The sequence below is a fragment of the Anopheles ziemanni genome, chromosome 2, assembly GCF_943734765.1.
Source record: "Anopheles ziemanni chromosome 2, idAnoZiCoDA_A2_x.2, whole genome shotgun sequence".
Taxonomy (NCBI): domain Eukaryota; kingdom Metazoa; phylum Arthropoda; class Insecta; order Diptera; family Culicidae; genus Anopheles; species Anopheles ziemanni.
Genome location: NC_080705.1, coordinates 93,346,584 through 93,373,020, shown reverse-complemented (window position 1 = coordinate 93,373,020; position 26,437 = coordinate 93,346,584). Strand labels below are relative to the sequence as shown.

The 26,437-nt window shown below is 52.2% G+C and overlaps 1 protein-coding gene across 1 annotated transcript in view; it reads right to left on the bottom strand.

Moving 5' to 3' along the window:
* The window catches only part of LOC131294788 (titin-like), a 150,060-nt gene that overhangs the window by 115,795 nt on the left and 7,828 nt on the right, over positions 1 to 26,437 (bottom strand). The window contains exons 2-12 of the mRNA XM_058322832.1: positions 18,012 to 18,134; positions 16,622 to 17,941; positions 16,029 to 16,379; positions 14,452 to 14,616; positions 13,617 to 14,378; positions 10,820 to 11,011; positions 8,985 to 10,752; positions 7,390 to 7,550; positions 2,757 to 4,635; positions 1,806 to 2,185; positions 661 to 1,203 (exon numbers count right to left, since the gene is read on the bottom strand). Coding sequence (XP_058178815.1) covers positions 661 to 1,203; positions 1,806 to 2,185; positions 2,757 to 4,635; positions 7,390 to 7,550; positions 8,985 to 10,752; positions 10,820 to 11,011; positions 13,617 to 14,378; positions 14,452 to 14,616; positions 16,029 to 16,379; positions 16,622 to 17,941; positions 18,012 to 18,134 — 7,644 coding nt within the window. The remainder of the gene's footprint in view (positions 1 to 660; positions 1,204 to 1,805; positions 2,186 to 2,756; positions 4,636 to 7,389; positions 7,551 to 8,984; positions 10,753 to 10,819; positions 11,012 to 13,616; positions 14,379 to 14,451; positions 14,617 to 16,028; positions 16,380 to 16,621; positions 17,942 to 18,011; positions 18,135 to 26,437) is intronic.

The following is a 26,437-nucleotide window of genomic DNA, read 5'->3' as shown; positions in this document are numbered from 1 at the left end:
TTGGTGTTCGTGGTGCGGTTGCGGTTTCTTGCTGTTGCGTGCGAACGGAAGTGTCGAGTACTGTTGTTGTTGTTGTTGTTGTTTCTGTTCGGTTGTGTTTTGTTGGTGGTGCTTGTTGGTGAAAGATGGCGGCGGTCCCATCGACGTGGGAGTCGTCAGCGTTGGCGGTGGTCGGTACTGTCGGTAGACTTGCGGTGGTTCCTCCTGCACCCACGGTGCCGCACCTCCGGTGAACGCTTTCGGGGCCGTCCACAGCTTTTCCATCGCGATCGCTTCGGCGGAAGGCCTGGGCGAGCTGCTTCGGGCGCGCGTCAGCTTCAGCGTCGGTTCCGCATGGGGGAACTTCGGTGGCCCGGATTGCTGATGGTACGGATCGGATGGTCCCCGACCCTCGCCGAGGTTGAAAATGGGAGGCGTTGGGATCGTTTCCGGCTGGGGCCGTAAAAAGTCAACCTTCTTCGGGGCGTCCACCACCAGCAGCACCTCGTCGTCGCCGCCGCTCGGCGGTCCCCGGTGCTGCGCTGCCGCCGGTGGATAGCTGCCCTTCGTATCTTGACCGGCGGCGGCGGCGGCAGCGGCGGGAGCTACCCGGCGATACAGCGACGATGGTGGTGGTGGCGGCGGTGGCTGTACGAACGCGCGTCGCCCCTCTTCACCTACCAGCTGGGCCGTCAGGTCAAATTGGTGGTCGGTCGGCTGCTGTACTGTGACTGGGTTCGTCGGTCGATCCCGCACGATCGAGCTGATGCTGATGCTAGCACTCTCCTGTCTCGAATCGGACTGATCCACGGCACCGGCGCTCGCCGCCGAGCATTGTTCTGCGGCCGGCGCTGCTGGTGTTGGTGTCGGTGTCACCTGCGTGGCTGTCTGCGTTGCGTCCGAGCGGGTCACGATGTGCTCGGTGTTGGTGCCGGTGGTGGTGGACGACGTCTCGCCCGCCGCCGGACTCGTGCCCTCCGTCACCGTCGGCACCGTGGGCGTCTGTGTACGCTGCGAGAAGCGCACGGGCAGGTCGGGCAGGTGGATCTTGTGCTCCATCCGCATCGTGGCCTCGGTCGTACGGCGCGTCTCGGTGACGACCGTCGACTCCGTCATCGGCCCGTGCAGCATCGATTCGGCTGCAAACTCCCGGCGGGCGCTGAACCCACCACCACCATCACCACCGTCTGGGGCCGACGAGTCGAACGGTTCGTCCGACTTCGGCTGCACCCAGTCGTTCAGTTCATTCGAGTGTGTTGTGTATTTTCGTGGGTTGGGTGTGCAATTTGGTGGGAAAAGTGATGCACACACAGTGATGATGATAACGATGATGAAGATGACGGAGATGGTGACGATGAAGACGATGGTGCATAGTATACGATACCGAGGTGAAGGGGGGGAGAGAAACATAACATGATCGATTATGAGCAGGATGGCCTTTAGTCGACTACCGAACTCGTCAGTCTCACATAACTCGGTCACTTCAAACGGGAGTCATTCGCCAGTCACAGGTGCAGGACATGACAGGACAGGACAGGTTGTTAATGCGCCTTTTTCGATCGAGTTTGCGTTAGCACACGGCTCGTGGCCTTTTTGGAGGGGTCCAAAACAAAGCAACAAGCACACACACACACACACGCACGCTAAGGGGAAGGTGATCGTGGACGTGCACTATATCTCTACCACGAGCACCACTCAAGCCAGGAACTCAACTCTTGTCAGCTCCCAATTTGGTGTAAAAGCATTCGCGTGATTTCGAAACTTTCGGCAAAGGCGAACTAGACACTCTTGACACGAACGTGCCTACCGTAGGCGATATTATTTACCTGCTGCTGCTGAACCATGTCCACGAACGAGACGTGCTTCTGCGGAGCGGGCTGGGGGGCCGGCGCGGCCTGCGATTCGCACTCCAGGACGGCAATGTCGGCGATGCTCTGCGCTTCGCCGCCGGCATTCTTCGCCAGCACCATGTACTTGCCCGCGTCCGCCGGGCGGATCTGCTCGAAGATCAGCTTGTGGCAGGAGCCAACCTGCTGCAGGGCGTAGCTGCCGAGGGCGAGCGTCTCCTGCACCGGGCGTTCGTCCCGGTACCAGGCGACCGACGGTTCCGGTGTGCCCGTCACCTCGACATCCAGCACGACCCGGTCTCCGCCGCGGACAGTTTGTGCCTGCAGGCGACGACCGAACACGGGCGGAAAGATGGACTCTGGGGTGGGCGCCAAATTCCCGCGGGGCGGATGAAGGGAAGCGCGAGGGATGGGTAAACACACGGGCATGGAGAACCAAAGAAAGTACACATGTAAGAAACGAGGCGTAAAGATAACGAGACCCTAGCTGAACGGTGAAGAACGACACAAGCGAATCGAGTTCTCGAGCGATCTCTGCGACAAGTTTCCTGTACCACTTTTGTTTTGGATCGGTGAGCGAATTTTGGAGGGATCTCACGGCACTCAGGGGTATTGCGAAAACACTCTACGCCAGAAGTCGTGGGTGCTCGAATCTCTGGAAGTCTGGAATCCCCCCAGTGATAGAGAACAGGTGATCTTTTCAATATATACCGTTCATTTTGAAAGGTCAAAGTAACTCTCCTGGGAAGGAGAGCTAAAGTCCTCCACCAGGAATGTCGGAACGTCGTCACCAAAGGAAAAGAACTGAGAAGGAAACTAACTCCTAAGAGATGGTAATTGGAGATTTCTCCAAAAGTTTGTACAGGCACAGGAAACTTGTCAGTCACCGCTCGTGAGATTTTTGGCGAATGCAACAAGACGGGGGCTTACTTTTGACCACCAGATCGGCGGTGCTGGTGGATGCGCCGGCCGCGTTCGAGGCGGTCGCAGTATACCGACCCGCATCCAGTGGCGACACGTTCCGCAGCTCGACGACAATCTTGTTGAGCGAGTAGGACACGCTGATGCGCTCACCGTCCGGCTGCAGCTCGACGTCGTTCTTCGTGATCTTGACGTCCGGTGTCGGGTAGCCGTCGACGATGCCCTCGATCACCACGTCAGCGCCCTGGTCGACGATCTTGCCGTTGAACGGGGTGACGAAGCGGGGGGCCGTATTCCGGCGGGCCGGTTTGCCCGTGCTGATCTGGCCCGAGTTGGCGATGATGCTCTCGTGCATCTCGGCGCCGCCGGTCGCCAGGAACGAGGATGCCTCCTGCTGGATGACCGCCGGTTGGTCGTTTACCTGATCGTACCGCTGGAACTGCTTGGCTTCGGCGACTTCCGGCGGCAGGTCGTTCACCTGCTTGAACGAGCGGTCCTGTTTGGCCGATTCGGCGTGCACCTCCGAGTGGGCTACGACTCCGTTCTGCTGCACGGTCGCCGACGATGACGACGAGAACGAGGACGAGCTGGTGGTGGTCACATGCTTCTGCAGCGTCACGCAGGACGAGCCGCTCGTGTCGACCTGCTGCATCGACTCGCCCGTCGTCTGGAGCGTCGGTAGCTGCGGCGTGGTCGGGAACCCACCACCAGCCAGCTGTTCGAGAATCTGCACGATCGCCACGCACTGCGCGTTGCCCGCCTCGTTCTCGGCGTAGCACGTAATCTTGCCCGTCAGCTCCGGGCGCACCTCGGGGATGGTGAGCACCTGCCGGTCGCCGCTGGTGGACACGAGGAAGTCGTGCCCCTGCACCGGCTGGTCGTTGAAGAACCAGCGGATCTTCGGCTGCGGCTTGCCCACCACGATGCACTCGAACTTGGTCGGCTCGTGCTGGCGCACCACGCGGTCGGCGAACAGCTCGCGGAACGTCGGACACAGCTGGCTCTCGGTGAGGAACGCTGGCACCGCCTCGAACTCGGGCGCGTTGATCGACTTGACGATCAGGTTCGAGAAGCACTTGGCCTCGCCCGCCGGGCTGACGGCCTTCACCGTGTACACACCCTTGTCGTCCGGCAGCACCCGCTCGATGATGAGCTTCACCACGCCGTCCTCCCGCACCACGCAGTGCACCCTCGGCGACACGGCCACGTCGGTCGCGATCTCGCGGTTGTTCACGTACCACCGGATGTTCGGGCGCGGATCGCCACTGACCGCGCACTCGAACTGCACCCGCTCGCCCTCGTCGGCGAGGATGTCGGCCAGCAGGCGCTCGAAGCGGGGCGGCGATCCGGCCACCGCCGGCGCGCGCTCCATCACCGCCGGCTGCTGGCGCACCGCCGCCGGCACACCGCCGGTCGCGTTCAGCGGCGTCACGATGAGCGCGCACTGGCTCGACGCCTCGCCGGCACTATTTATAGCCACCACCCGGTACTCGCCCGCGTCCTCCACGAACGCCTCGCGGATCACCAGCGAGCAGCGGTCGCCCTGGAAGAGCAGCTGGAAGTCGGCCGACTCCTTCACCGGCCGCTCGCCATGGTACCAGATCACCTCCGGCTCCGGCTGACCGACGATCACGCAGTCCAGCCGGACCGGCTTCCCCTCGAACACCGACACGTCGCGCAGCGCCAGCTGCACCGACGGCTTCACGGGCTCCATATCGCTTGCTAGTTCCGAGTCGCTGGTTTCGTTCGGCAGCCGACCCTTCACTACCACATTACACGAGCAGCACTGTTCACCGGCGAGATTCTTGGCGGTCAGCGTGTAGACACCAGCATCCTTCAGGAATGCCTCGTCAATGACCAATTGCGCTCGGCCGTTTTCGTAGAAGAACTAAAATGAAGAACGGGAAACGGTCAATAGCGAACCCCCTGTTGCTTTCGGGTGATCACGACACCCCGCTTGGTTTTGCGCTTGTCTTAGTGCGTCGCTCGGTCTCTTTCTATCGCTGCCGAGATTTTCCTCGACTTCTTCGAGCCGATGCGCAACTGGTGTGTGTGTTGGTGCTGCTCGAATCACTCTCGTGCGATCCCGTCCTCGATCAAGGTGTAAGCAACGCCACTGTTTTTGTGTGTGAGAGACCAACATGTATTCTCCTTCGCAGCAGGAAAAACCCCCCCGAAGTGGACGGACACATTCAACGAACCTTCCCGTCGCATATCGATCGTCTTCCGAGCTTCTATCCCGCAACACGATCCCGTGTTTAAGACCACCATTCTCCCCCACAAAATAGGCCCAAGAACAGATTAACACCGATCGGTTCAAAACAGACCGACTCCAAGGGAGTTGTACGAGGGGAGGGGGGAAATGTGGCCCATTTCAACGCACGGATTATCCCTTTTCCCAAAACTCCCCACTGTTGCCGCAAACGAGCCGGAAAACACACGCAGTGGATGATCTCGGGTTTTCTACCACCATTTTTCCGACATGAAATGCATCGCTGGGAAAAAGGGGGCTGCTCATTTTCGCTCGCTTTTCCACGCGGTGGTTGCGTAGTGTCGCGTAGTGGGGACACTTGTTTTCATGTTCGAACTTTTCACACCGCAAATGGGGGAGCTCGCTGGATGGATGGATGGAACGAGTTCATTCAACCTTTCGGTCTCGGCTTACGCGTTGTGGTTTCGGTTTTCCCTCACCTTCACCACTGCAAGAAGGAGATTTTTCTTACGTTCATTATTTTCTATTCACTATACAGTGCTTTCCGTCACGATAAAACCACTGATTCTCTTTGGACATTACAAAAATTACTATCTAGCATTATAGAATTAGAATTTTTGCATTTCTAAATTTACTGCATGGCTGTTAAAATGGCCTTAAAACACTGCTTAAGGAATATGGTTTAGATACCTAATGTATTCCACGTTGAATTACCAGAGAATACAAGTTTTGCGCATTTTATCAAAAAATGTATGCTTCAATTTCCAAACAAATATTTTCAGCTTTAAACACTTCGTATCGCTACTAAAACAACGTTAATAATTTAAAAACAAGTTTAACTACGAGTCAACCTACTCATTCTCATATTGAAAAATACCCTGCAGTTTTCTTTTGCATATTTAAAATTAAATCAAGTGGTTCTATAGTTATGAAAAGCACTCTACCTTTTTATGGCAACATACAGCGTATAAGAGCAATACATCGCGTCGTGTAATAATTCCAAGGGAAAACCGTAGACAAGTCCTTCAGTCCACTTAGCAGACACTCTAAGCACGAGAGAGGTTGGAAAAACGATCTTTGCGGGGCGGAAAACATGAATATTAATTTGCCAAGTTAGGTGGCCTTTGCGGAGAATAATCCTTCATCTTTCATAACATCTATTGTTCTCGGGGGCGCTCACAGCAGGATGAACGGATGCGGGAGTCAAAGACCATACCGAAAGGGATCGCTCACAGACGTAGACACTTGCCTGTGCCAGTGCTCCTCGTCTCTAATCTCTTCCCATCGATCATAAATCAGTGCGGTGTCCCAAGAAAATATCATTTTCATCGTTCATTCCAATGGTTCGCTTCACACATCGATCTTTCCACGATGATTGCGTCTCACTCTCGCCCCCGGAGAGGATGTCATAACACCAGCAAACCAACACTAGTGACGAAAGTGTCGCCTGCCGGTCCCCCTATTCGAAAGGAGCTCTCCACCTGTGAGTGCAGTTGTCGTAGTTTTCATAAGGCCCGAGCTCGTAATATGTTTTCTTGTCGATCGGCACCGAATTTTGTCACCACTGCTCGCTTTGTGTGTGTGGCTGTTTGTCTTGAAGCGTTGATTCTGCTGGTGGATGACGCTTGCGCACATGATCAACAAACATACACACACACACACACACACCGACGAACATTTCGGTCCGGTCCGGCACCTCGCGTAGTTGAAAACCCCGCCGCAAGTGAGAGAGAGATTTATCTATTTTTAACTATTATAATTAAAATCTACAGAATTGGAACACATCGTGGAATAAATAACGACAACGTACAAGTACAACCGTCAAACACGAGCCGAATCCGACCGTGCGAACTCCAAACCGACCTGTTTTCGGGACAGGTTTCATGTTCCGTTGCAAACACTTAAATTTATTTCCCTGGTGCCATCGTTCATCGTTTTTTCCAGAGGAGGAATCAAGGAACCGAACCCGGGGCCCTGCCAATTACCAACCGAGCCGCGGGATGAACGGGGACAAAAGGGGTCACACACACACACGCACGCGAGCGAGCGGCAGGGGCAGCCAAGGGAAGCCTAGGATTACACGAAACAACAGGAAATGAGACGCGAATGCGTTAATTCGGGCTGACAACCTGAAATGATGCACCATTGGATGACTTAATTGAGGCGCAGGGGAGCACAGGTTCGCAGCGAGGACTTTCATTTCGTATGTACATATTTACACGAGGTTTTGGCGGAAATGGTATCAAGTTATTTTGCTGCTATCAGGAAAAAAAAACAAACGTAATGAAACACGTCTATTTACATACGAGTTTGGTTGAACGGGAGCACCTAAAACCAATCTGTGTTTGCTGTGTGATATATCGTAGTTTCCCCCAGAAGGGTGGCCTAAAGGGGGAACAGAGCGAAAATCGAGCGACAAACGTTACTTACTTTGACCTCCCGGTTGGTGAAGTGCTTCCCATTGTGGGTCCACATCAGATCCGGTTGCGGTGTGCCGGTCACTTTGGCCTCGAGCCGAATCTTCTGCCCCACCCGCGCCATCACGTTCGAGAGCGGCTCCGGGAAGTCGGGAAACTCGGTCGGTTCCAGCGCTGCGTTGGGGAAAAATAAATTGTAAGTCATCGGCACAAGAGTTATATCATCAACAGCTTCCGATCCGTTTGGGAAACAGGTGCGAGCAGCTGATTTTTCGAAAGCCTAAAGTACCGAAGGCAGTTCATTCCTTTGTGGCGCTACCGATGCCGAAGTCCAACGAGGAAGAACACGCACGAAGCAAGTGGAAGGAAAGTACAAGACGCTCAAAAATAGCTGCGAATACATATTTTTGTTGCTGTTCCGTTTACTTGCGGTTCAACCTCCGTCATAGACGCGGTAAAGGATTGCGTGCGATGTTGAAAACGCAAACGTCTGTTGTGCAAATGGAAGCGAAATATGATCTTCAATGTTATTCTGTTCTTCTTCTATTATCGTTGTTTTGTTTCAACTAAACCGTGCGTTCGGCCTAGAAGACGATCTACAAACAGAAATGCATAAACCTGCGAACAAAACTGCTTCGTAGTGGTTCGTAAAGTGCTCTTCAGATACAGGATACAAAGTAGCAACAAAGTGCAGCAACATGCCCACTAAATGGGCCCCGCAAGATGCCGCCAAGATGAACGCCAACCACCCCGAAGCGGAATGCGATCGAGCGTATAATCTGAAATGTCTCGGAAGATCATTGGAACCGAGGGCACAGACAAGCGGACGCGTGGTGTCCCGCTTAAGGGGCTTAGCTGTTGCCGGATTTCTCATCTGTCTTCTTCAATTGGGTGCAGAGAATTATTGCAACGGATTAGCACACGCGGTGGTGGAGAACGGTTAATTTTCACTGACACACCGAGCATGCAAACCGAGCATTCGAATGAAACGAGGAAATGAGTGGCCCATAAGTAGGCACTCGATGATCTTTACTTCTTTCCCGCCTTTCTTTCCGCCGTGCTTAGGATAGGACTTAAGTGAATGTTAAGAGCTGCATTAGGTGTCTTTCACAGCAGTCACTTTTTTATCCTGGAGTCCACTGTGTGTATTTGTTTTAAGCACATTAGAGCCACTTCTTAGCGATTAGAGCCGCCATTTAAAACCATTTATCACACCGTCCCAAAGTGACAGTTTAAAAGCTTTATCCGATCTAAATAACCTTAGCGTTTTTGATTTACTGATTCACTTCATTCACCGATTTTGACCAACATGGAGGCGCATGGTGCTTCATGAAGCAAGCACCAGGCGCCTCCATTAACTTAAAGTACGCGGAACCTTGAAACACTACCTATCGCGACCATGATTAATCTGTAACGAGCCCAACGGTCACTAGTAACGTACTTGCTGAGTCGGTTTTGCGCACTGCCGTGCCAAGGCATCGCTTGATCGAGGAGAAACACATCACGAAAACAAAACCAGCGAAACTAGGGCTGCTCTCGATCTCGATCGCTCGAGCAGTCGCTGCGTCGTGCCCAAGCGTGCGAATGTGCGAGGCGTTCGATACTTACGCTTGACCGTGAGGAACGCCGTCGTCTCGTCCGATCCGCAATCGTTTACCGCGCGGCAGGTGTAGTGCGTCTGATCCTCGAGGTACACTTGCTCGATGCGCAGCGAGGCCACACCCGAAGCCGGATCGTACGACTGTCGATAGTCGGGCGAACCGTCGATACAGCGATCGGCCTTGAACCAGTGAACCGTCGGCGGGGGCGTGCCCGTGACGATGCAGTCGTACTGGAACGGTTGACCCTCCTGGGCGACGCCACCGTCGAGCAGCTTCATCGTGAACACCGGCGCGTTGCCTTCGGGCTTCGGCGGTGGGGGAACCTCCGTCACGAGCAGCCGGGCGGTGGTGTCGGCAACGCCTGCATCATTCGTCGCCCGGCACACGATGTTGGCACTGTCGGCGGTGACCGTTTCATCGATCACGAGCGTGCACACGCCGCTGGCCGCATCGAAGCCCGTCCGGTAGTCGGAATTACCCTGCACGCTAATCCCATCCTTGTACCACTCGATCGTTGGATCGGGAAACCCGGCTACAACGCACTGCAAGCGTGCACGTTGTCCTTCCTGTACGCAAACGTCGGCTAACGGTTGGACGAAGCATAAGCTCACCTCCGGCTGGGGTTGGGTTTGGACCGACGAAAGTGTGCTCGTCGTCGTGACCACTTCGTGGATTTGCTCGTGAATCTGCTCCTCGACGGTCTGAATCACCAGCGGAGCTTGCGGTTCTTGCAGATACTGTTCCTCATCGATGGTTTGCACATCGAACGATTGCTGCTGATGTGGCAAGCTCGAGTGCGAAGTGGTTGTGATTTTAACCTCCTCAACAACGGGCGGTGCTTCACGCTCTTTTTGCTGCTGCGAAGCAAGCTCTTGTTCACGTTGCAGCTGCTCCAGACGCTGTTGTTCGAGACGGTCGTGCTCAAAGCGTAGCTTTTCCTCCTCCAATCGTAGCTGTTCGAGGCGTTGCTGCTCGAGAAGTTGTTGCTCCTTCTCACGCTGGAGCTGCTCCAAACGTTGTTGTTCGAGGCGTCCCTGCTCCAAGCGCAGCTTCTCCTCCTCAAGTCGTAACTGTTCGAGGCGTTCTTGTTCGGCGCGTTGCTGCTCCTGCTCACGTTGCAGCTGCTCCAAACGCTGTTGCTCGAGCCGTTGCTGCTCCAAGCGAAGCTTCTCCTCTTCCAGTTGTAGCTGTTCGAGGCGTTGCTGTTCGAGACGCTGTTGCTCCTGCTCGCGCTGGAGTTGCTCCAGACGTTGCTGTTCCAAACGGAGCTTCTCCTCTTCCAGTCGTAACTGTTCCAGCCGCTGCTGTTCCAAACGTTGCTGTTCCTCAGCTAAATGCAACTGTTCCAATCGTTCCAGCTCGAGTCGCTGTTGCTCTTGCTCGCGTTGTAGCTGCTCGAGACGCTCCTGTTCCTTGCGCCGTTGCAGCTCCTGTTCGCGCTGCAGCTCTTCCTGGCGTTGCTGTTCCTCTTCGCGCTGGCGCTGCTGCTCCGCCAACTCCTTCGCACGCTCGTACACCTCCGTCTTGATCTTGTAGAACGTCTGGAAGAGCTTCGTGTTTTCCGTGTAGATGGTGACGGTTTTATCGCAACCGTACAGCCGCGTCGATAGGCTGGAAATGTGCTTCAGCGTGTCCAGCTGCTGCGTTTCATGCGTTCGAATGGTGGCGTCCACCTGCGTGACCAGATCGTTCGCCACGTCGACGTTGTTCAAGATGGTCAGCTTGTTGTTGGCATTGATCAGCTCTGCATTGAGTGTGCGGTAGTTGTCCTCAACCTGGAACACGAAGGGAAACAAATTAGTCTAAAAACCTATTTTCCCATCAGTTGGCTCCATTTCTTACCGAGCTGATCAACGTGAAATACTCGATCGCGATATTGTAGAGGCTTCGGTGCTCCTCCAGCTTACGCAGGAGCTCCGACCATTCGTTGCGAATCTTGTTTGTTTCCGATTCGACGTACGGGCTTGTCTCCGGATACTGTCGCACCAGTTCCGCTCCAGAGTTCAGGAAAGTATCGACACGTTCCTTCAGCTCCTGAAAGTAAGATGACAGATTAAATTACATCCATCGGTTTATTTTGATGCATGCATTAAATCCAACAACCCGTTCGATTCGTCAACCCATAGGTCAACATCCCCCTCCTCCCCGCACAGGCGAGCGTAATTAAATGTCACGCACGATCACGCGACCCCCGGGTCGCGAGAGGTACATCCGGGATGCGTGCATGGCGCACGTGGATGCCGCAACAGGTGCGCGCGAGCGATCGCTAATTGTTACTGACAGAAAAATGAGCAGTTGATGGCCCAGCGAAGACGCGCCCCGGGCCAGCGCGTTCGGCCAGACGACTCATTCATCATTCAGCGGTCCCCGGTCCTCTCCAATGGTCCTCCTGGTCGCGCGCTCCCGGTGCATATTAGTACATTGACTGCCTTTCGCCGCCCTTCCACCGGGAACCACCGGCAGCCCTGTCCCAACACGGTTCTGACATTTGCCTACCGTCCGTTCGTTCGTCCGTTCGTCCGTTCGTTCGTTCGTTGGGAGCTTCCCGCGAGCAGAACAAACAAGTCTTTTGATTCTATAAATATTTACATAGCTCGTACACATCTCGGGCGGTCCCCTGTCGTCATAGAGCGCCCACTACTCGCGCGCCGATCACACGATCGCCCGTCAGCTGCCAGAGCTCGACCCTCCTCCGTCTTCCACCGTCCACATGACAGAAGAGAGCGTGGAAAACCCGGCCCGATGTTTGTGTTGTGATGAGTTCGGGGCGAATGTTTGTGGCCGGCCGAGTGTGTGTGTGTGTGCTCACAACACGTTCCGGAACCAGCGATGTTGGTTTTAATTTTGAATTCCCGAACCTCGTTTGCTGCTACCGTCAACCGTCTGGTGTTGAGATCGAGAAGCAAAACAATGTTGTATCGTCCCATAGTCGAAAGGAAGAAGTTCTGCAGCTAGCGGTAAACAGTGACAATGGTTTTGAACGAGATTTAAGGGAGTGTAGGTGATGATTTCATAATAAAACTCAATCAACAATAATTGAAAATTGATGTTGTTGAGGGAGTTGCTGTCAGATTTTGAGAACATCAAAGACCTTTCCTATACAAAACGAATCTTCTAAATGGAAGGTGTTTACACCAAACTTTAAATGCACACAAGTAAAACATTCTCCACGCATGTTCCATCTGGTTATAAGCAATAAGTAACATGTTATTGTTGAGTGAAAAACTAAACTTCTTCAGAATCAATCCAATGTTCCTAAACGTTTGTTTGTACTGTGGCCTAACCAAAAGAAAATACACCCAATTGGCTGGGTCGAAGGGACGGGAGAATGTGTTCGGAATGTACACAAATGCACTTTGCGTAACACAAACACAAATATAGCACAACGGTCGATGCAGATGCCCTCGTATTTCTGTCATTTATGTGCACCCAGCGTTGTAGACAAAACATTCCTTCTGATTCTGATTATCTCATCGTGTTTGTTCGAGCGCCAATTATTTGCACATATGCATTATTGTTTGACGTGCATTGTGTCTAAGTTTAACCATTTCATAAGCGGTGGCGCCAAAAAAACCTCCAAAGGATAGACGAGCCAACTCGCCAAACGTCTTTAACACTCTGCTGTGTTAGCTGTTCCTTTGCCCGATATTGATTACAAAATTGGACCAGTCTCAAAACGTGGGAAATAGTCCTCGGCGTGTTTAGCGGGAATATGTTCGCCTTTCAGTTCGCAAGTAGAATTAAAAATAGGTCGACAAGCTCCTCTCCTCCTCGCTTCAAACAGCAACCCTCCTCTCAAACTTCGATACGGCCCGCTGCCCATCAATAATTGGCCCGATCAACAGCTGTGCGCTAATCCGGGAGGACATCATTCATCAGACAACGTTCGGAATCGTGCCCAGTGTCACTCGATTTCCGAACCAAATCGTAATCCAAAACTTCACGAGGAAATCATATAAAAGAAGAGGAAAAGAATACTATAGCATGCAGCGGAACTCTCGACGGTTTTCATCACCCAACAACACACAAGAGTCCATGATACAACACACATACGCACACCTACGCTCGGGGGGGGGAGATCGGGATCGTCATTCTCGGCACTGCGTTGGAATTAAAATTTATGACATTCGACGAACACACGAACGAAACGAACGAAAGCAAACATCGGGCCGGGAAAATGTCTTTTTTCGTTTCTCCAAATCTTGTGGGATTTTTATAGCCACAATGGACGGGACGAAGAAAAACCACCAACCACCAACGCCACACATAAAGCGCTGAAGAAAAAAACACTCAATCCCGACAACATACGCCCGACGATGTTTTCTTTGCGCGAACTGCGAACACTTTTCTTCCGCCATCCTCTGGCCGGGTAATTAATGTCACGGGTTTTCTTCTTCAATGAAAATCCAACACCAAACCACCTCCACGCTCGCTGCGGGCGAGTGTCGGAAAAGCAAAAGGTTGTCGCACCTTCAAACGGAAACCGCCAGGCGCCTGGCGGCATGGCGAATGCAATTAGCTGCGCCGGTAAGCTGGCTCGCAGGTGATAAATGTCCACAGTTAATCGCAACACCGTGGACGACCTTGTCCTAGGTCTATCACTCGTGGCCCTGATCGGTCGACGGTGACCGTGACTTACCTGCAGACTCGTTGCGTACTCCTCGAAAACCACCTTAGCCGTCTGAGCCTCGGCCAGATTCGTGCCATAGTTGCCCCGTTGCTGCTCCAACCGCTCACCCGCCGTCCGGATGGTGCCGCGAACGTCGTTCAGCTCCCGATCGAACGCCAGCACACTGTGCTGCTTCTTGAGCTCGCTGTTCTCCGACTCGGTCTGGGACTCGAAGTAGGTGCGCAGGTTCTCCAGCAGGGTGATGATCTTGTCCGTGTCCATCTCCTTCGCTCCCGGCGGCTCCTGGGCCTTGATGCGCTCGATGATCTGCTCACTCTGCTGCAGCAGACTGCGGAAGTGTTCCATCGTGCCCTGCTTGAACTGCTCGTAGCCCTCGGCGATCGCTTCCACGCTGCCCAGATCGGTGACGGTTTGTTTCGTCGCGAAGTACTCCTTGATGCCGTCGCGGCAGTGCACGATCGAGCGCAGGAACTGCTCGATCGGTTCGGAGAGCTCCGCAAAGTCCGCACCCATCGAGTGCAGCTTCGTCTTGATGGAGTTCAAGTTGTTCTTCATCGCAACAATATCCTCCACAACGCTCGCGGTCGCATCACTCTCCAGCTGGGCGATCGCATCAAAGCGCTGCGTCAGGTCCATCTCGGCCGTGCGAATATCCGCCTGGATTTGCGCCCGCTTGCGATCGATAAACTCTAGCAGATCGGTCGGATTGTCCAAGGCGGTGCTAAAGATCGGGTACAACTGCTCCTCCAGCTTAGTTGTTACAGCCAACGTCTGGAAAAAAAAACGAGGGGACAGTATTGAACGACCGCTACAAAGCGAAACCAGGACCCAACTGGGCCATTACCTCTATATTGGCAGCCATGATTTGCTTCAGTGTGGTCTCCGTGCGGCGTCGAGCGTTCCAGCTTTCCCACTCATTACTGATGGCCAACTGGCGCTCGGCGAATTCGGCAACCGTCCGCTCGACGCACTGCGCTGCGCGAGTTTTCTGCAAGTATGGGTCCACACTCTGCCGGAGCGGAGAAAGAGAGGAGAAAGAAAAATTAGTTGGAAATACTCTGGCGCTGCTTCTTGGGGGGGGGGAGAAAGCAGACGTTAAGCGCGACCAGTGGTTGGGGTCGTGTGGGAAGAAAATCAACAAACAGTATCCCTCGGAAAAGCGGGTATCACAATATTGTAGATTCGCTTTCCGTGCCAGTGTACACGAATACGTTGGCGGTTAGAAATCTGGTGAAATTCGAAATGATTGACCGTCGAACAAATGGCACTTTTTGACCGTGGGTTTCTTTTTCCTTCGGGACGTTTTTGCCAAACCCCGTTCGCGACCGTGTAGGAAGCAGCTACAACCGTGTATGAGTTTCCTTGGTTCTGGATTGATTTTACTTTGGATATTTAGCTCGCGTTCGAGACAATAAAAATCTTTAGCTTCGGTTTTTTAAATAACAGTTAATTGTTTTCTTTTTTAAATCTACACCGGACTTGCTTGAACAGACCTGCTTCGACATTTTCTCTCCTAACGGAAGCAATATAATTTACGCATAATTTCTCCTCTGCAAAGCATCGGCACACGTACAAGCAACTCGTTGCAGCCTGTTTAACACGATGTAAGCGAAAGAAAAACACACATTTCCACGAGCGAAAAATGTCGAAGTTCGTGCCAAAAAAAACAAACACAGTGTCACGGATGAAATGGCATTGGCGTTTCGGTTAAATGTTGGGGTTGGAACTGACAAAAAAATCGATCACTTGGTTCAATAGGGAATAGAATGCAATACACCAATACACACGTCGAAAGGGATGACAGAGTTATCTATTCGCAATCAGCATCGCATCTCCAATCGTCTCGCTCAAAATCTCTCGGTTCAAATTACAACCGATCTTCGTGTACAAACGATTAGCAAAGCGATGTACATTCCTTTTCGTACTAATATGCATCCCTCCACGGGCCACAACCTTCCTCAGGGAGGGCGGTTTTGATTTATTTATACTGAAAACCAAACCCCGACCCGGTGTGTTTCCCAACGATCCCATCTTCTTCGACCAAACGCTGCCAATTTTACGGGCCCTGTGTAGTGGTACTCGTTGCATACTGCCGAACTCATTATTCAACACCAGTCATCCATTAAAACGGCCACCAGACCACCGCATCCGTTCGTAAGCCGCCCCAAACGCACACATGGCAGTTCAATCGAGCAATCTTCGTACAATCCATGCAAAGCAAAGCACACGCATGCAGCAAACGGTGTGTCAGGCCGCAGGATCAAGCGATCTTGGCCTCTCATTTGGCAGCGAGCCAACACGGTCCGTTATTTAGTGGCCTTTTTGTCGCAACGGACGACGGTGGCGATGGTCCGGTGATGAAGCGATGAGCGTTGCCTTGATGGACAAACGCAGGTGGTAGAATGACCCCCACCCGCTTACCTTTTGCAGCTGACCCACACACTGCGCACCATTCGTGCGGAGACTCTCCAGCGTCTGCCGGATGTTGGCCGTCGCCGCCAGGATGAGCGAATGGTCGGCCGGGTTGTCCTTGAACGTCGCGAACTGGATGGCGTACGCGTCGAACTGGTTGCGCAGCGTTTCCGCTTCCTGGTGAAACTTGATGTACAGCTTCAGCAGGTCGACCCGCTCGATGACGTAGTTCTTCAGCTCGATCCACTTCTGGCGGATGAGATCGATCTTCCGCTGCACGTCATCGCGCTGCTCGTCGGCGAGCTGCTCCAGGCTCGACGTCAGCCGTACCAGCAGGTTATTAATAGCGTTGCCTTTGATCTACACACGGGAGGGGGACGAAGGGCGACAATGAGGTGGAGAAACAAAATGGGGGTTTTTATTAGCAGTGGTCAATTTATCTTTGCCTTTTGCTTGGTTGTGCTCATTTTCGGAAGCGCTAGAAAAGTTTACTATAGTAAAAAGAACACAACCAGCGCTTCATTAAATCAAATGCTTCCTCTATAGTATGATTGATTCTTATCAGATAAAATAGAACTTTTTCACTTGGTTCACTTCCTCACCTCTAAATCGTTTAGAAACTGGTGGTGCAGCAGCAAGCAATCCTTCGCCTCGGCGACGTTTTCGCCCATCCGATGGATGGCGCAACCCCGCACGATGCGCTCCTGCCAGGCTTCCTCGAGCCACGCAACCAGTTGCCCGTAGCGCTCGAAGAACTCGTTCAACGCTTGCGAGGCACGCACGTTTCGTTCGCTCTCCTCGTTGCAGTATCGTTCGAAGGTTAGCTTGCGTAGTTCGATCCGCTCGATCATGGCCTGTACGCCGGCCACCTCCGGTTTCGTGCGGCCCACGTCATCTACCAGCGAGTAGCCCATCTGCAATACCTCGCCGATCGATTCGCGGATGTCCTGCAGCAGCTTCTGGTGCGCCGGCAGGTCGTTCGAAGACGATGGCCGCGCCTGGGAGCTTCCGAACTCCAGTTCGAGCTGATCGAGCCGCTTGAGGATGGTTGCGGCTCGTCCGAAGAACTCTCTCGACTGACCCAGCAGTGACTCGCGGCGATCGATTTCCTCCAGCAGCTCGGAGCACGCACTCAGCACGCTGTACGCTTTGGCGCAGGCTTCATCGCCGGCGAAGCATCCAGTCGTCAGGAGCTCCTCGGTCGCTTTCGTGATCTTGAGCGTCTTGTCGCGCAGTAACGCCGCCTCCGGTTTGAGATTTTGGTACGTCTCCAGCAGATCCCGCGCCTGTTCCGCCGACTCGCCCAGCGTGAACGAGCTCAGGTTCTGGCTGCGTACTCGCGCGAGGGTCTGTTCGATCTCTGCCAGCTCCTTCGCGAGGATGGCCAGCGTGAGACACTGCTCGAGCTGTGTCTTGCGCGACAGCCACGCCTGCTCGAGCTGGTTGCGCCGGTTGGAGAGATCCTCCAGCCACGCTTCCACCTGGCCTATCGCTTGCGCCGCATCTAGCTTGATGTGGTTCGGGCGCGAATCGAGCGTTCCTAGGTCGGCGAGAACGCGCAACCGGTCCAGCATCTGGTTGCCGGCTTTCAGGGTCGCCGAGATGGCGGCCAGCATGTCCCCGCGCAGGTTGCGGAACGAATCGAGAAACTCCCGCACCGCGTCGATCTCGATCGGGATCATTGTGTCGTTGCAGGCGACCTCCAGCGACGACATCTTGCCGTACGCCTCGCCGAGCCGCTCGAAGAAGCTCACGTTCAGCGCCACGATCTCGCGCCGCTCCGCCAGCATCTTTTTGATGTCGTGCCAGACGGCGTTCAGCGAGGCGGCCATCTCTTCGATCAGTTTCGGGTTGGGTCTTTCGTTGGATGCAATCTTTTCCTGTATCTTGCGATAGAACTCCTCCAGCGGCGTTGGCAGGTTCTGCAGTAGGAGGAAAAGAGGGATTAGTTTAGCTGTAGTTCATATGCAAATTGTCCTCAGTACAACCCACCTGTATCTGCCGCAGCAGTGCGTCGTGTTCATTCTGAAGCTTTAGCGCATCGTCCAGACTTGGTCCGAGAAATGTGAACTTTGGCTGCAGATCTGCAACCTTTATGTACAATTTTTCACCACTCTGTAATGAGAAACATATGATTGAAAAGTCAATAAACATATTGTATTACATAAGAGTTAGTATAAGTATGCCAAAACTACCAGAATATCATTCGAAGTAATAATACAGCATGTCTCTTAAACTTCCAATTCTTAATTGATGTTTCATACCCTCTACCGATGATGTTGCATGGCATCATCTTTGTTGCTTCAGGTGCATCTTAAGATGTTGCAGCTGAGATGATCTCTCCCGAGAGAGAAACCTTAGCGATCATTCTCTCACCATTTTTCCCAACTCTCGTCACCTCGATCATGCGATCATCGTGGAGCATGAAAATATGTTTATGTTGACGTTTGGAAGCGGATCACTCTAAAGTGGGGTTAATTATCCCAAAAGCGATTAAAAAAACACACATCATGGGAATTGTGTGTGACTTGTGAATCGCTAAAAGATTTGAGGACAATTTGCAGGTAATTTGAATCCCTCGTTTCTCATGATGATATGCCGAATTATAGTAATTAACGTAACATTATGCTGACATTTCGTTTTTCACGCTCTTGGATAAAGCAACTAAAACACATTCTCCTTTCCCAACTCTATCTTAACGTGCAAAATATCCACAGAACACGAAAAAATAGCAGCAACGACATCAATCGGTGGCTCCGGTAATCCGAACCCATGTTCCTCTCCACAACGTCGCCTTGACCAGCGCCAAACCGGGCGGATGCGTTGGATAAGGTTCACGCCACACGCACAACAGCATCTTCGCGTTGCGTCTTCTGACGTTTGACAGAGATTTGTTTACCTCCGCTGCTGCTTGCGGCGTTACAACACTCGCCCACACATACGTCTGCGCGGATCTGTTGTCACACGATCGCTGCTCGGCGAGATCGAGTTGCGCACCTGGAAGTAACATCATCTCGGCCGCATCCGTAAGAGCGTTGGCATTCATATTTCCTTCCGTTCGTTCGTTTCGCGGAATGGCGAGGAAATGGAACGTTGTTGCACGGTTTGTGATTGACACGTGGCGAGGTGGGGGTTTGTGTTTGTAATTCGCTTTTCGTGTCCATTTCTGCATAAGAATTGTCGGTTCAATGAACATATCTCCGAACCACAGCAAAACCTTCATCCTGCTCTGGCAATTCTGGGTTTGAGGTTTCGGTCGAAAAGGGTGAAGCAGAACTAACTATTTCAACACGCGTGCTCCATTTCGCCAACGGCAATTATTGAGACTCCAGAGACCTCGTTCCGATGCTGGGGGGTTGGCAATTGTTTATCCTTTCCTCATGCATGTCAATGGCACAATGGAGCTGGTTCCTTCAATAATTGGTTCCGTTTGCTCAGTTCCATTTCACCGCTTCTTGCCAAAGCTCGCGGCGGCGGAACGGAATTACCGGATTGTCAAAAGACGGCCAATAATTTGACACAAAATGTTGTTCGGAAGGTAGGGGGGAAAAAAAAGCCACCACATCCGCCAAACTCCACCCCTTTTGGGGGGGAAAGAAAGTGTGGCCAGGGTGAAAGCATATCCATCCAATTTTCCGAACCCGGAGGCGAGAGACGGCGGTGGTAGACCTGGCGGGGCTCTAAAAACATGTTGTCGTCGTCGTCGTCGTTCACGGTCCATAAGCGGACTTAACCTAATGCCTAATGCCCCGTTTTCCGTCGCCTTTCCCGTCCCTTGACCGAATCCCTGGCACCGAAAACACGAAACATTCCCAAGTCCGCCTGGCGCGGGTTGGTTGATTTTGCTCCAAACATGCCGCGCTGTTTTAGATTGCTTTCGGCTTGAGTAACTTTGGGCCAGATAGGTCGTGGCTAAGACCACCTCGAGCTCCCACCTCCCTTTTCGTTTCGCGCTTTCCCGCTGGATTCCAAAGCTGGAAGCACATGTTTATAATTAACCATCTCGAGCAAACTCCCGCCGCTTTCCCGAGCCACAGCCGCTCGTTTCTTGTGCAACATTCTTGCTTCCGCTGTTCACTTCTTTCCCCACAACCGAATCGATGAAGTTCGGAGAGTAATTATGGTGCTCTTAGTTATCTCAAAGTCGTTGTAAGATTAATATTTCTATCCTACTGCATACCGATTGTACAACATTTCTATAGGCGTAACAAACGTCTTAAAGTAAACTTTAACCAGCAAACTTCAGCGTTGAATTTTCTTTTCGGTTGTTAAATTCTTTATTTCCCACACTATTCGTACCCCGTACCGGCTCGCAAAACAGCTCAATTCCATACATGATCAAACATCTTTTCACTATCGTTATGTCCGTTCGCAGCCCATCAAACACATCAAAACAAACGGACAACGTGTAATGGAGCATTACTAGATGTTTCCTTTTCTCGTTACAGTTTCGCCAGCTAACGCCACCGGTTCGGACAATCAATTGATGCCGCTGGCGATGTCTTTCGCTTGTCGCTTTCTTTCTCCAGCGGGGGGCACCGGTTTTTTGGATCATCGAACCGAGTCCCCACCGTATGAGAGTTTGTAAGTCTTTAAGAGTCACCTTTTAGGTGATTGAAAACAGCTTGCATAAACTATGGCCTCTCATATCCGTTCCATAAAATAATTCCCGCTTCATTTTTTTTAACTGGATACGTTCTTTAATGAGCTCACATCCCGGAGTACGTTCTCCCTTAAGATTGAGAGCACCCGAGACTTTATTATGTCCAGAAAATGCAGTCCACCAGTAAGTTCCAGTTTGTGCAGCGTTCCGAATGGCCACGAAGCACCGGAAAAAATCGCACACATTTATCTGCAATCTTGAATGTAACCTCTCCTCACCTCAAGACGATGCAGATCCGTTTCGTGGGCCGTCCTCAGCATGTCTAGCAAGTGGTCAGGAGCTGGAAGTTGCAAGGCGAAGAATGCACCGGACGAGAAATATTTATTGCTCCGATTACATTCCCGATAGGTATTAATAGGATAATTACCATGCACGGTTAATGGAAAACCTGAATTCGATTCCCCCACCGGTTCGGGTGGACTCCCCCCCCCGGGAATGGGGTAGAGTGCGAGATACACAAATACCAATGGCAAATGGTGCGACATAGAGCTGTGCGCGAGGGATCACCCGTTGACCTTTTTTTTCCGAACCCGTGAAATTTGGCGTACGCCAACAATTCCGAGCATCCCTAATGGCAAGGCCGCCAAAGTTCCGTTCCACTCCCGGCGGCGGATCAACGGGCACAGACACCTTTGCCCCACCCTTGCCTGGTTGCAGGCGATTTTCTTTTTTTCCTCTTCTCTTCCTTCCAATTACCGCTAAACATGTGGCCCGTCGTATCATACCGGTTTCGCGTACTCGATCGGCTGAGATGAATTAAAATTAGATCCACGGTCGCGACGGACCGAGGGATCGTGTATTCGGGACGGCTGGTGTGTGGCAACACCAATGAAGTACGCAAGTGTGCGTACGGGTTCCGAAAGCCGGGCGAACTTGATGCGTTGAATTACGGCCGGTAGTTCTTAATCCCTCCCGAGAACCGCGAGAATGTCGAGAAGGGAGGAGAAGGGTGAAAGCAGATCGGCGGGAAAACATTACAAGCTGCGCGTTTGTCCGGAAAATGTTACAAGAGGGGTGATGATCAGAACGCGCTCCGGTTGGAAAAACTGGGCTGGGGGGTTTGTGCGATGAGTATGAAGTATATTTTTACGCACCCCCCCCTCCCCCCCCCCCCCCCCCCCCTTTCTTCTGCTTGCGCCCCTTCAAAGGAAGCCATGACGAAAACGTACAAACATGTTGTTGAGCGTGAAAATGCCCTGCCCGACTGTTGGCAGAAATTTTCCAGCGAAATCCAAATTCTAGCGTGCGGAGAGGAATGGTTGACTCAAAATAACTACCACGACCTAACTACAAATTTCAAAGAGATTGAGTGTTTGACCATTAAAATAAAACAACGTTGAAATAAATTACTCCAGTAACCAAAGAAGTAGTGATGGATTCTCGGAACCGCACCCTCCGCCAGGAATCGCTTCCGAGCAGCTTTAAACAGCCTCCGATTCCCCACGATTCCGTCTGGAGCCGTCCGGAGTCATCCGAAACCGTCCGGAACCGTCTGGGACCGCCCGGAGCCGCTAGTCGGCAGCCGGAGTCTGCTCCAGACGGCTCCGGACGGCCCCGACAGCTCCGCTAGTCAGCAGCCGGAGTCGGTTCCGGAAGGCTCCGGACGGCTCCGGATGGCTCCGGACGGCTCCGATGGCTCCGACATCTCCGGCTGCCAACTAGAGGCTCCGAACGGTTTCGGATGGCTCCGGACGGTTCCAGATGGCTCCGGACGGTTCCGAGCTCGTAGTATTGCACCTACCTTGCGGAGCCGCTTCCCATATTGTTGGAGTCATACGGAAGCGGTTCCGGTTTTTTGTCGAATTTACCCATCACCACAAAGAAAGAGATGAGTGGATGATTCAATCCACCTTCCAATAACAATCCGTCTTTACTGAGCCTAACCTCGACATAAAGATATCATCCACCCAAAAACCTTTCCGCGTTGAGCGGCCAGACAATCCGACGATAATCCTTCCCGCGTGTGGAGTGAACGTTCTCTAAATGTGCTTTATGTTTTACTTTCTCACCTTGGGCGCGAACCGCGAGAAGCTTTGCGCTTCTTGCGCGGCACGATCGATAGATCGTTAAGTAAAGAAAAAAAAATACAAACACACCGAAAAAAAAGGTGGACGCTTCGATTATGACTCGAGGCGCCAACAAACCCCCACCCGATCGACCCCGGATGACTACTAATGTCCCGGGCTGATGGAGCCCATCGACGAACGAGGAGGAAGTCCGGTAGGGGGTTGGGAAGGAAGGACTGATGACCGGTTGAGTCGTCTTTTGCTGAACGAAAGCCGAGCTCGGCGAGCCTGATGTTCCCGTGCAGTGAATCTATTATAATATAACCGAGCGATGACCGATTCAGCATACAGCATACACCTCAGAGGGACCGAGCTGTATCCATCAATCCACCTCACCCTCCTCCTCCTTCGAACGCATAAAAACCAAGATATGCGAGGTTCGGTTCTTCCCTCTGTCAACAGCTGCTTGGGCCGCTTTTGCCTGACCGTTTATTAAAACGTCTTTGGGGAGGAAAAAAAAGGAAAACGAGCGAACGAAATGAAAGACACTCGCGCACCACAACTACACGCAGACATCTGTTTATCGCTTTTAACGGCGGCGGCGGCGGAAACACGACCAACGGAGGGTAGGAGAGGGAGGGGGGGAGAGGGGCTGTTGTTTAATGCTAAAATTGTGAAATAGCAGCGGGGAAAAAAAACGCACGCCGTTTACATCTCTCGCGTGCAGAATGAATCTCTTGTCGAGGCGGCCATATGTTGGCGTTTCCGCCCCGGTCACCCTGCCCCAAAATGTCCCAAGATCCGCCCGATGCGATGGAAAACTGCACTCGATGGGTCATAATTTCCCGGGCCAAAATTAAAACCCCCAAAAAACTAGGACAACATGAGCAACTTTTCCACAAACGCCACGATTTTTCAAACGATTTCCTTCTACAAATGGAACCACGGACCGTTGGCGCTTGTTTTGCTTTTCGTGTTGGTATAATTCATTTCGAAAAACTTGAGTTCCCCCCCTCTCCGAAACCTCCGGTCCGGCCGGGGACTTGCCCAGACGGCCGGCGGCGAAAAAAGGCCGCTTCTTCCGCTTCTGTTTCCGATCCGTTCGCGCCTTTTGCCATCGCCGGCGCCCGACGAGGAAAGGAAAGATTAATTTTAGAACATTGCAACATTCGCGCGCGCGGCGTCCAAGCGGGTTAAATCCACGCGGAGCAGCACTTTCGGAGGCAAAGGTCCGGCCGATTGCGCACCATGACGTCATCTGCGTGCACGGAACGGGAGTGTTGGAGAAATTGTAACGAACATGGAACGGCTTCGCAAGCGTCTGCCATCACCCTCTCCGCAAAGCAGAAACCAAGTCTTGGACGCTTTGGACATGGCCTAAAATTAAACATCGATCGGGATCGGTACAATGTTGCCATTTCTCTATGATTTCGCAAAACCCATGTTCCAAAGGGGAAACCATGGTGAAGTCATCCGCTTCGATGTTTCCTGTCTTTTTGCACCGAACAATGTCTTATCAAACGGTCGCGTGTGAGGAACTGGAAACATCGCGAATCGACCTTCGACCTTCGATAATTCTGTTTGGGTTTGTAGTAGTGATGAGCGGGTCGACCCGAACCTATCGGGTCGGAGCGATCCGTAAGTGACCCGGAGCGGTTCGGGTCGTACTCCCGATTCCAACGACTCCGGGTCGACCCGTGGGTGCAGCTGCTCATATGCGAGTTCGACCCGTTGGTTCGGGTCGACCCGAACTCGTTGCACCTACGGGTCGGAATCGATTCTTCTAGGGACGGACTCGATTCCGGGTCGATCCGTACGAAAAGAATCGTAAGACTCATCACTAGTTTGTAGTAAAAAATATCACACCCGGTGGAGAGTCATCGTCTCGAGTCGACTGCGAGAAAGATGAAGCACAACCAAAACAAACTCCCCGAGGTCACCTCGAATCTGGGACACACAGGGCTCTGCGGCGAGGCCCCGGCAGGCTTCAACCTTCATCGCCTACTTCGCACAAACACCAACAACGGACTGGCCGCCAGCTGATGATCGATAGTCGCGATCTCGCGCAAACTGGCGGTACCCCACAGAAGTGGCCGATGGCTAGCGGGTTCGAAATTGTTTATCCAAATATGGCCAAAGCGGTGTTTAATGCTGTGCGAGTGTTTATCCACGAAAAACCACGACCTCGCGTCGCGTGGTGTGCGATGAATGAGCGTGAAGGGTATATGTATGTATTTAAGCGTTTCATTGAGGTGGGTGAGCCAAACGTGAGCGTGATATTTCAATCCTGTGCCCTTCAAACCAACTGCTTTGCGGCTATAACCCAGGACTTGATCGGGTATTACACGAGCGAAATATGAAATTGAACTACATCCTAACCTTTTTTAGTGGGATTAGTTGTAAAAAGAAATTCTGGACTAATTCCAGAATAATCCAGCCCCGTGCAACCACTGTGCAACGCATATTTGATCGAATATTATCACCTAAAGCCTGCTAAATGCTCGAATCGTTCGGAGATGACACCATCCTTCCCGATGTCGCGTTACACAGCGGCTTATTTGTCAAATTGAACGTATTATCTGACATGCCCCATCTCGACGCCACTTTCCGGTGGAAAACATCTTACGAAAAGGTTGGCCAACCATAAAAACGTGCAGGGGGCATCTCGGGTGGAAAAACTTTCCTTTACAAACACTCCTTCCGGAACCTTCCCGGTTCCCGTGGGGCTAATGTTTATTCAACATCGTAATTCACGCTGTAAATGTATATGCAACATCTATCCCGGCACCGTGTCAGATTTGCGTACATCGTTTTCATCCGCGTCGTGCAGTGTGGAGAAGTGCAAGACATCTCCCATCCAGTCCAGCGTGTCGAGGTTAGCCTGATCCTCACGATCCATTGGGGGCAGCCTCTCATGCGCCGGGTCCATGTAAGGAATAAACGGGCGGGTGACTAACACCGGGCACGCTTTAAACCGAACGACACCTTGGGAAGGCTGGAGTTTTCGTCCATCTTTCAGCTAAGTGCACACACAGGCCATCACCATCGAGCACTTCCCGGCTCCGAGGTGTGAATTAATGTCGTCGCATAAGTCATACGCAGAGGAACTTGCACGCTGTAACAAGGGTTGTTTTTCTTTCGTTTCTAACTTCGTCGTCTTTAAGCCATGACGCGATTTTTTTTGTGACAAGGGTACTATCGCACGACGAACATTATTTATGGGATACATGCCCCGGAGGTATAAGGCGGGCGCATGTTTCTTTTGCCGTTTTTTTCTATTAGAGGTGACAATATTTGCAGTATCAACGAATGACATGTATAACTGCGAATGTTAAACTAATGGACACAACTGTTTGAGTATTTGCTATTCGATTGTGAAACTTGCAAATACGTGCTTCAATGTGGTCGGAAATTGTTATCCAATATTTTTCCATTTTAATCCAGAGCACCATCAGCTTTAGAAATCGTTCCATCACATCAGTTTTATTAAAAACCTGGACCACTCAATCGAAGTAACTCGATCGTCAACAACATGTGGCACATCAAGTGAAGCAGCACCAGCTGCGATTTGTTTTTAAAAACCAATCGGGTGTCTCAAACAAACCTTCGTAAAAGGCCCTTTTTTCTCACGCAAGGAAAACTGCGCGAAAGTAAACCAATCTCTAAACTAATCGATTCACTCCCTTGGCTCATCGATTAGATTCCCACCCCCGTTGGTTCCTTTCCTTTCTCACCTTATTGAATCGTTT